The 11,245-nt window shown below is 39.4% G+C and overlaps 1 protein-coding gene and 1 non-coding gene across 4 annotated transcripts in view; one reads left to right on the top strand and one right to left on the bottom strand.

The window, feature by feature from the left end:
* RBM6 (RNA binding motif protein 6) overlaps positions 1-11,245 on the top strand; it is a 107,359-nt gene that overhangs the window by 13,038 nt on the left and 83,076 nt on the right. For all 3 annotated transcript variants that reach the window (XM_027098732.1, XM_027098731.1, XM_027098733.1), the window contains exon 2: positions 8,187-8,295. Coding sequence is in view for 1 of the 3 variants with exons in the window: in XM_027098731.1 (XP_026954532.1) it covers positions 8,252-8,295 (44 nt within the window). In the remaining 2 variants the exon portion in view is untranslated. The remainder of the gene's footprint in view (positions 1-8,186; positions 8,296-11,245) is intronic.
* Positions 2,340-2,411, bottom strand: TRNAE-UUC (transfer RNA glutamic acid (anticodon UUC)). The gene has a single exon. It is a non-coding gene; the product is annotated as a tRNA-Glu (tRNA).

Genomic DNA, 11,245 nt, shown 5'->3' on the forward strand with positions numbered 1-11,245 from the left:
CTTGATCCTCTTAGCTGAGTGTCCTGTTTGGCTCAAAGCATTTACTTTGGAAAAAATTAGAATGTTTAAAGCAGGAACAGGCTGCTATATACCACAGCTAAAACTAACGGAATAGTACCCCTGGTTCTGCTTTGTTGGCTTTTGGAACTGAAGTCATGAGTAAGAGGGGTGGCCCTGGGTATTGGTTTTATTTTGCTGGAGGTAAATTTCTTGGATATGTGCAGAATGGACCAAAGTGAAAGTATTTGCCAAGAATTTTTTTTAATTAATTAATTTAATTTATTTTTGTCTGTGTTGTGTCGTCATTGCTGCGCGCGGGCTTTCTCTAGTTGCGGCGAGCGGGGGCTACTCTTCGTTGCGACAGGCAGGTTTTTCATTGCGGTGGCTTGTCTTGTTGCGGAGCATGGGCTCTAGGCATGCGAGCTTCAGTAGTTGTGGCACGTGGGCTCAATAGTTGTGGCTCGCAGGCTCTGGAGTGTAGGCTCAGTAGTTGTGGCGCACGGGCTTAGTTGCTCCGCGGCATGTGGGATCTTCCCGGAGCAGGGCTTGAACCTGTGTCCCCTGCCTTGGCAGGAGGATTCTTAGCCACTGCGCCACCAGGGAAGTCCCGCCAATAATGTTTTTATTAATCAAGAGTCAAAGGCAGAGGAGGCTTAGAAACAATCAGCTAACATCATCATTCTAACCTTAAAGGCTGCTGACCCTATACAATGGGGAGGCTTTATTCCCATACCCACTGGTTGGTTTCCAGGAAACCAGTCTTTATGTTCTGGAGGAGTATAATTGTAAAGCTGAAAATTAAAGGAATTGATGAGAAGGGCATCACTAGGAGTGCAATCCATGGTTTAATGTGATGCTTGCCATCTCTCAGGATTAAATGACTCCTGTTCAACCAGTATTCACGTGAAATTACTTTTCAATTCAGCATTCAGAACTCTCATTTGAGTGTCATACAGAGTGCAGTAAGTCAAAGGAAAACAAATATCTTATATTAACGCATATGTGTGAAACGTAGAAAAATGGTACAGATGAACCTGTTTGCAGGGCAGGAATAGAAACTCAGATGTAGAGAACTGATGTGTGGACGTGGGGGGGAAGGGGAGGGTGGAATGAATTGGGAGATTAGGTTTGACGTAAATACACTACCATGTGTAAAATAGATAGCTAGTGGGAACCTGCTGTATAGCACAGGAAGCTCAGCTCAGTGCTCTGTGATGAGCTAGATGGGTGGGATGAGGGGGTAGGAAGGTCCAAGAGGGAGGGGATATATGTATACATATAGCTGATTCACTTCACTGTACAGCAGAAACTAACACAACATTGTAAAGCAGTTATACTACAATAAAAACAAACAAACAAAAGCCTCTCATTTGACTATTTACTACTACCACCAAGATCTACACCTGCAGCAGCTTCACCTGGACTTACATCTCAGCCTTACCACAGGGGCCCTCTTACTCATTGCTATGTTGCATCTGTTAGGGGTGGGATCTGGGCATTTGAGGTGGCAGGCCTTCCGTTCCCACTTGCATGTTCACCGCCAGGTACGGTTGTGTAATTAGTGTTATAGTGCCACTCATTTTCAGAGTTAGGTGGTATGGCAGGTGACTTGTTATACATTCCTTAGTGGATTCTGACTTTCTTGGCTCCTGTCTTGCTGTGTATATCAACCAATATCCCTGCTGGGTTCTGATGAGCTTCAGAATTTAAAGCCTTAACCTGGCATTCAGTTCATCCCGCAGTGCCAGTTCTGTTTACCAAAAGTAGCCCTGGCTCCATGCCAGTAACTCAAGAGTTTTTGTTTGGTTTTTTTGTTTGTTTTTTTTGCGGTATGTGGGCCTCTCACTGTTGTGGCTTCTCCCGTTGCGGAGCACAGGCTCCGGACGCGCAGGCTCAGCGGCCATGGCTCACGGGCCCAGCCGCTCCGCGGCATGTGGGATCTTCCCGGACCGGGTCACGAGCCCGTGTCCCCTGCATCGGCAGGCGGACTCTCAACCACTGCGCCACCAGGGAAGCCCAACTCAAGAATTTTTACCCATTTAAAGTTTAAGGATAGTTTAACATCATTTCAGCCCCAAGACCTGTAATCATTTGCTTTGCTGGATTAAACTGTACGAAGAATTCCAGCTATTCTGAGGAAAATTTTGGAGGGAACCGCTAGATGTTTGTACATATCTTTGGCCCCATTCACACCAGTAGTATATGAGGGTTCTAATTTCTTCAAATTCTTGTCAACTTATCTTTTTATTAGAGACACCCTAGTGGATATGAAGTGGTATCTTACTGTGGTTTTTTTGTTTGTTTTGTTTTGTTTTGTTTTTTGGCTTATGGGATCTTAGTTCCCCGACCAGGGATTGAACCTGGGCCACGGCATTGAAAGTGCTGAGTCCTAACCACTGGACCACCAGGGAACTCCCTTATTATGGTTTTGATGTGCATTTCCCTTATGGGTAATGTTGAGCATTTTTCTTGTGCTTATTGGCCTTTTAAAAGTATCATCTTTGGAGAAATGTCTATTCATAGCCTTTGCCCATTTTAAAAATTGGGTTATTTTGCTACTGAGTTATAAAATAGTTCTTTATGTATTCTAGATACAGGTCCCTTATCAAATATGATTTACACAAGTTTCCTCCCATTCTGTGGGCTGTCTTCACTTTCTTGATGGTGTCCTTTAAAGCACAAAATTTAAAATTTTGATGATATCCAATTGATCTATTTTATTTTTCCTTTTGTTGCTTGTGCTTTTGGTATTCATCTTATCCAAAAAGCCATTTCTTAATCTAAGGTCATGAAGATTTATGCCTGTTCTAAGAATTTTATAGTTTTACCTCTTAAAACATTTAGGTCTTTGATCCATTTGTATTAATTTTTATACATGACATGAAGTAGGGGTTCAACTTTATGCTTCTGCATGGGGACATCCACTTGTCCCAGTACCATTTGTTGAAAAGACTGTTCTTTCTTCATTGAATTGTCTTAGAACTCTTGTCTAATACACTTGATCCTAAATGTGAGGGTTTATTTCTGGACTCTCAATTCTGTTTTATTGATCTTTGTTTATCCTTATGTCAGTGCCACACTGTCTCGATAACTGTAGCTTTGTTTTCTTTTTTTTTTAATTGGAGTATAGTTGATTTGCGATATCGTGTTCATTTCAGGTATACAGCACAGTGATTCAGTTTTTCGTATACACACACACACACACACACACACACACACACACACATACACATATTCCTTTTCAGATTCTTTTCCCTTATAGGTTATTAAAAAATACCGCGTATAGTTCCCTGTGCTATGTAGTAGGTCCTTGTTGGTCATCTATTTTATATATAGTATTGTGTATATGTTAATCCCAACCTCCCAATTTATCCCTCCCTGCATCCCCCCTTCCCCATTGGTAACAAGAAGTTTGTTTTCTATGTCTGTGAGTCGCTTTCTGTTTTGTAAATAAGTTCATTTATATCATTTATATCATTTTTTTAAGATTCCACATAGTAGCGATATCATATGATATTTGTCTTTCTCTTTCTGGCTTACTTAGAATGATAATCTAAATGTTGCTGCAAATGGCATTATTTTGTTCTTTTTTATAGCTGAGTAATATTCCATTGTATATGTATATACTACATCTTCTTTATCCATTCATGTGTCAATGGACATTTAGGTTGCTTGTAGTTAAGTTTTAGAATCAGGAAATGTGAGTCCCCTAACTTTGTGGTATGTGTTCTTTTCTATTTTGCACAGATGATACCATATTACAAATAATATTTTGCACATATTTTTAAACTTAATATATAATAGTTTATCCTATATAAATTAACATAGCTATTTCATTTTTTGAGAGTTGCATAGTATTTCAGTAGTACAAATATATTCTGTTGATGTAATATAGATTTTATAATCTTTTGCTATTACAAACAGTGCTGCACTATGTACCTTTGTAAACATGTCACCTCACATTGTAAGTTTCTAGAGAATGAATTCCTAGAAGAGGAACTAGAAAGTCAGAAGTAATATGCATTTAAAATTTTGTGAATTCTAGTTTATGTAGAAGGAAAACTATGGAAAACTGTAGAATTTTTCCTTATGTTATTGATGTCTAACTTTATCCTGTTTGGGTTAGAGAGGATACTTTGTACGGTTATTTATCTTATAAAATCTGTTGAGGCTTGTTTGTGGCCCAGCAAATGGTCCATCCTGAAGAATATCCCATGTGCACTTGACAAGATGTGATTCTACTGTTGTTGGGTGGAGTGTTCTGTGTCAATTAGATGTGTTTGGTTTATTGTGCTAAGTTCTCTGTTTTCTTACTTACATACTGTCTGGTTGATCAATTCATTATTCAAAGTGAGGTTTGAAGTTTCCAACTGTTATAGAACTGTCTACTTCTCCCTTCAGTTTCTTTCAGTTTTTGCTTCATATATTTTGAGGGTCTGTTATTAGGTGTATAATGTTTATGATTTATCTTCTTGTGTTTTTTTAACCTTTAAATTAATATATAATGTCCTTTGTCTTTTGTACCTTTTTTGATTTAAAGTCTGTTTTGTCTGATACTAGTATAGCCACCACAGATCTCATTTGGTTACTATTTGCGTGGAATATTTTTTTCTGTCTTTTCCCGTTCAACCTATTTGTGTCTTTGGATCTACAGCGAGTCTCTTGTAGACAGCGTATAGTTGGATTATGTTTTTTAATCTATTGTGCCAATCTTGTCTTTTGAGAAGAAGATTTTAAACTGTTTACATTTAAAGTGATTACTAATAAGGAGGAACTTCTGCCATTTTGCTATTTGTAATCTATATTCCTTATAGCTTTTTTCCCTTCATTTCTTCCATTATTACCTTATTTAGTGTTTAGTTGATTTTTTTATAGTGAAATGTTTGATTGCCTTCTCATTTTCTTATGTGTATATTCTAAAGATATTTTCTTTGTGGTTACCATGGGAATTACATTTAACATCGTATAGTTATAACAATTTAATTTGAATTTATACCAACTTAAGTTCAATAGCATAGAAAAACTGCTTCTATACTGTTCCTTTCCTTCCCTCTGTTTTTTTGTTTTTTAATATATTATCCCATTGCTTCTATTTATTTATTTATGTATGTATGTATGTTTGGCTGCATTGGGTCTTTGTTGCTGCACGCGGGTTTTCTCTAGTTGCAGTGAGCGGGGGCTACTCCTCGTTGCGGTGCGCAGGCCTCTCACTGCTGTGGCCTCTCTTGCTGTGGAGCACGGTCTCCAGGCACATGGGCTTCAATAGTTGTGGCTCGCGGGCTCCAGAGTGCAGGGTCAGTAGCTGTGGTGCACGGGGTCAGTTGCTCCGCGGCATGTGGGATCTTCCCAGACCAGGGCTCGAACCCTTGTCCCCTGCACTGGCAGGTGGATTCTTAACCACTGCACCACCAGTGAAGTCCCCCTTCCCTCTGTTATTGATGTCACAGATAGCATCTTTATAAATTGTGTCCCATTAACCTAGATTAATAATTTTTTTAAATAAATTTATTCATTTATTTATTTATTTTTGGCTGCGTTGGGTCTTCGTTGCTGCACGTGGGCTTTCTGTAGTTGCAGCGAGTGGGGACTACTCTTGGTTGCGGTGAGCAGGCTTCTTATTGTGGTGGCTTCTCTTGTTGCGCAGCGCGGGCTCTAGGTGCGTGGGCTCAGTAGTTGTGGCGCACGGGCTTAGTTGCTCCGCGGCATGTGGGATCTTCCCGGACCAGGCTCGAACCCGTCACCCCTGCATTGGCAGGCAGATTCTTAACCACTGCGCCACCAGGGAAGTCCCCCTTCCCTCTGTTACTGATGTCACAGATAACGTCTTTACAAATTGTGTCCCATTAACCTAGGTTAATAATTGTTTTTTATGCGTTTGTCTTTTAAATCATGTAGAAAGTAAAAACTGGAGTTAAAAATTGAAGTCACAATAATACTAGCTTTTATAATTGCTCTTGCTTTTTAAATCTTTACTGAAGCTTTATTTCTTCATATGGCTTCAAGTTACTTTTGACTTTCTTTCATTTCTTGCAGGGCCCATCTACTGGTAACAAATTCCTTCAGCTTTTGCTTATCAGGAAATGTCTTAATTTCTTACTCTTTTTTTTTTTTTTTTTTCCACGCCAAGTGGCATGCGGGACCTTAGTTCCCTGACCAGGGATTGAACCCGTGCCCCCTGCAGTGGAAACACAGAGTCTTAACCACTGGACCACCAGGGAAGTCCCTCTTTCTCATTTTTGAAGGAGAGTTTTGCTAGATATAGAATTCTTTTCCTATACCATTTTTGCAAAGGCTGTATTCCTTAGGTGTGATCACTGATACCTGTTCTCTTAGCCTTTGTTCATCTAATGTGTTAACCAAGATTTCCTTGAATTCTAGGAGCTCAAACAGATAAAACAAAAATGGACAAAAAACACACCAACAAAAATAAGAGAAAGAAAAACCCACCTCTCTTTGTTTTTGCAGATTGGTTCTGTGCTGGAGCCATTCCTTCAACACTTAGCTAGGCTTGCTCTGAACCTAGAGATCAGCCTGAGGTGAAAGCTTAGAGTCTTCTCAGGTTTTGTCTGATCATGTGTCTGGGTATGCTTGTGGTGTTCTAAATTTTCTCATATTCATGGTGCCTTGGAATGTCCTAACTCCCCAAAGTGTTTTCACCCCAACCTCTCCATATCTGTGAGTCTGTAGTCTGCTTTGCAGCTTTTATTAGCAGTGCCTGCCGCTTTTCCCCCCAGAGTTCTGAGTTAGGTAAAACAGAGGCAAGTACCTTGCATCAGTCCTTCAGATAGCCCCCATACAGATTAGAACAGATGTACACAATAATTTACAAATCAGGTTTCCCTTGGGTTTAGGGAGGGAGCTGAAAACTGGGCTGCCTTCAAGACAAGAACCACTGCCATGCTGGGGTGGGGGTGGGGCAAGGATCAGTAAAAACACCAAAAAACTTTCCTATTATTTTGAGGATGACTTTTTCATTTTTTATTCTTTTTAAAAAATATTTATTTGGCTGCGCCTGGTCTTAGTTGCGGCTCGTGGGATCTTTAGTATGGCACGTGGGATCTTTGTTGCGGCATTCGGCACCTAGTGCCGCTGACCAGGGATCGAACCCAGGCCCCCTGCGTTGGGAGCGCCGGATCTTAACCACTGGACCACCAGGGAAGTCCTGAGGATGACTTTTTCTTGACTGAGTGTTCAGTTGGTTGTTGTAAAGCTTTGACTGTTTTCTAAAGCTACAACAAAGTTGGTTCAGACTGCTTGTTTTTTGATGTTTCTGTTGAGGAATGAGGCTTTGGAATTTCATAGCCTGTTGTTTTGCTGACATGTGGGTTGTGTTTTCACTCTCTTGATAGTGTACTTGGATTCACAAAAGTTTTCAATTTTGATGAAGTCTACTTTATTTTTTCTTTCGTTGTCATAGTAAGAAACCATTGCCAAATCCAAGGTCATAAAAGTTTGCCTCTTTTTGGGAATTCCCTGGTGGTCCAGTGGTTAGGACTTGGCTCTTTCACTGCCTGGGCCCAGGTTCATTCGGGGAACTAGGCTCCCACAGGCCTCGTGGTATGGCCAAAAAAAAAAAAAGTTTGCCACTTTTTTAGTAGCTGGAGCACAGGTCCTGTGATGACTTCTCAGCCTTAGGTTACATGCCCATCTTCAAAGCAATCACTGTGGTGAGGTAATAGACTATTCTTGCTTTTTTTTTTTTTAATTTTTATTTATTTTTTGGCTGCTCTGCTTGGCATGTGGGATCTTAGTTCCCCCACCAGGGATTGAACTTGTGCCCCCTGCATTGGAAGCTTGGAGTCTTAACCACTGGGCAGCCAGGGAAGTCCCAGTAATAGACTATTCTGATTGGCCAGGCTGAATAGAGTAGGATCAGCTGCACAGACTGAGAGTGGTGTTTATGCTAAGGTGCTATTTCCGAAAAGGAAGATAGAATGGGTGCCAGAAAAATAAGTAAATATATTATGAAGCATTCTTAGTACATTGAGAAGTTGATGGTGCCCTAGAGTGCACATTTTAAATTTAAAATGTATTTGTGTTGCTATAAATTAACATGTAAATGTTTAAAAGTGACTTCCAAAAGTATACCTGCTGATGTTGTCCCTGATAAGCCAAACAGGAGGAAATTGGTTTATTCTTTACTTCATGTTCCGATGTACTCATTTTTTGTGGTTTGTTTTGTACAGGTACTGTGATAACCAGAGTTTGGTAGCAAGGATCTACTTATTGGACCCTCTTGACATAGAAAGAGATGTGGGGGGATTCTCGATCTGCTAACAGAACAGGACCTTTTCGGTAAGTCTTTAAATTTGAATATTGAAATGTCAGTATTTTAATGATACAGTATAATATTTTTGGCCTACCATAAGGAGGGATATTTTCTAGAAATAGCTCTGATTTTTTAAAAATAGAAACTATTTAAAATTTTTCTAGTCATTTCTAAAGTGATTGTGAGACTAAATACCCAGTGTGCCAAGTGTTTTGTGTTTTAGCATTTTTAAAAGCATTAACAAAATCCCCCAATTTCTAAAAATATTTTTTGTCTCTTTTAGCAAAGTAATACATATTTGATTAATAAGGAAAGCTAGTAAAAAATGTACATAAATGTATGTAAATGTTTCATTAAATTCAGTAATTTATGTCTAGAATCCAGAGCTCTGTCTTTCCTGTGACATATTGTGTTTCAGCTACCAAAAATAGTTCTGAGAAAGAAAAATTACTCGATGCAATTTTCTAAGCTACATTTCAATTTTAAGGATTACTAGGTACAAAGATAAGTGGAGAAGGTGGTACCATTCAGTTGTAAATGGATTATATTTTAGAATTGTGGGAAGTTAATTTCTTATAGCCAGTATAATAAACACTGATGATGGTATTTTAAAACTTTTGCATTGTCTTTACAATTGGAATATGATTGTTATGGCTTTAGTTGGTATATGGCAAAGAAATCTGACCTTTAAAGCTATACATTAAAAAATATTTATGCTCCAGGGAGTTCCCTGGTGGTCCAGTGGTTAGGACTCCATACTCTCACTGCCAAGGGTCTGGGTTCAGTCCCTGGTGGGGGAACTAAAATCCCACAAGCCACGTGGTGTGGCCAAAAAAAAAAATTTATGTTCTAATTGAAACTTTTGTTACTAGTAAATTTTCTTTTTGATTGGCAGTCTGCAGGATCTTCTTGTGCAAATTCAACAGATGTTTTATAATTTTGAAGCTTGGGGTTCCAATGAAAAATTAAGGGAGAGAACTAAGTTTTAAAAAAATCCGTATAGGGCTTCCCTTGTGGCGCAGTGGTTGAGAGTTCGCCTGCCGATGCAGGGGACGCAGGTTCGTGCCCCGGTCCGGGAAGATCCCACATGCCACGGAGCGGCTGGGCCCGTGAGCTATGGCCGCTGAGCCTGCGCGTCCGGAGCCTGTGCTCCGCAACGGGAGAAGCCACAGCAGTGAGAGGCCCACGTACCGCAAAAAAAAAAAAAAAAAAAAAAGTCCGTATAATATTTAGTAAAACTAGTTTCATGAATAAAGGGGTCTTTACTTTCTGCTTAGCAGTCTTTAAATTAAAGCAGTGGTGGTGATGCTGGTTATGTTTTTCCTTTCACAATATTAAGGTCTGGATCAGTGGTCAACAACAACAAGCTGTACAGCCTGCAGCTTGTTTTTGTTTTATTGGAACATAGCCCTGATCATTCATTTACAAATTGTCTATGGTTGCTTTCATGCTGCAATGGCAGAGTTGAATAGTTTTGACAGAAACTGCAAAGCCTAATACTGTCTGACTCTTTATGGGAAAAGTTTGCAGATCCCTAGTCTAGATTAGTGAGTTTGTACTTTAACATTTAAAAATCTCTCCTTTTTACTTATATTTATGGATAATTATTTGTAAGTAAGGCTGTTTCCTATAAGCCTTCAGGAATTAGGTAACTTTAGCTCTATTGCATCACTTAAAAATTTTTTTCAGAACATTTTCTCTTTGAATTTATTATTTAAAATTGTATTTCCCCACCTTAATTTTAGTTTAAATATAAGTCATTACATGCTATTTTTTAAGATCTTTGACCAGAAAGAGACATAGTTTATATAGCATAACTTTTGGGGGGACTAATTTGGGTGAAAAAGGTATCTTGCAGGAAAATAATTTTGTATTTATTTTAACAACTCATCTTCTTAAAATTTTTAAAAATTTGGTTGAAAATGATTTTCATAGCCACTGCTATTTTATACTAATAGAAGTGTTTCTTGAATAGTCTACATAAAATACAGTTCTAAGAACCCTAGTACAGTGGTTACTCTAGATCTCTTTGATCTTCTCCACTGAAGAGGGTAAGGTAATCCTTAGGGTAGTATTCAAAGACACTGTTGGATGTGTTCTGGTCAGAGAACATGTAGATTTAGATACCTCAGCACTCAGCCTGTGAGTGTCTGCTGAGGCTTAAGTCTTCCTGCAAGCTAACTATTGGGATTTTTTTCCGTTAATTTTTAAATTTTTTGTCTGTGTTGGGTCTTTGTTGCTGTGCACAGGCTTTCTCTAGTTGTGGCGAGTGGGGGCTACTCTTTGTTGCGGTGCACGGGCTTCTCATTGCAGTGGCGTCTCTTGTTGCAGAGCACGGGCTTTAGGCGCGTGAGCTTCAGTAGTTGCGGCGCGTGGGCTTCAGTAGTTGCGGCGTGTGGGCTCAATTTTTGTGGCACGCAGGCTCAATAGTTACGGCGCACGGGCTTAGTTGCTCCATGGCATGTGGGACCTTCCTGGAAGAGGGCTCGAACCCGTGTCCCCTGCATTGGCAGGTGGATTCTTAACCACTGCGCCACCAGTGAAGTCCCTAACTATTGGGATTTGAATGATTTTAAATATGGGTGACACCAGAATTAGTGGTAATGTCTTAATTTTAGTGTTATATTGTATTACTTATGAAGAACATTTAAAGTTGCTTCTCTTATGATGAACCCCATAGATATAACTAATGTTAATAGGAGCTATTGGAAGTTATCATGTTCTGAAAATCCATTAAATATGCATCATTCAACTGTTTAGGTTACTATTGTTAAATTCCTATTACTTTTTGGAAAGGGTTTGGCATTGTAACTGTTTCGCTTGCACTGAGTAACCCAGAAGCAGTTTTCTGTTGAATCTTTCTATAGCAGTGTAGTCTGAGTTCAGAAGGGTCATGTAATAGAACCTGTATATTCTGGAAGGAGAGAACTGAGTTGGACTTGATCTCTTAATACTTTTGTTTTACTGCTAAAAAGC

This window comes from Aethalodelphis obliquidens, unplaced genomic scaffold (assembly GCF_003676395.1).
Source record: "Aethalodelphis obliquidens isolate GAN/ISIS:26980383/991018 unplaced genomic scaffold, ASM367639v1 scaffold125, whole genome shotgun sequence".
Classification (NCBI taxonomy): Eukaryota; Metazoa; Chordata; class Mammalia; order Artiodactyla; family Delphinidae; genus Aethalodelphis; species Aethalodelphis obliquidens.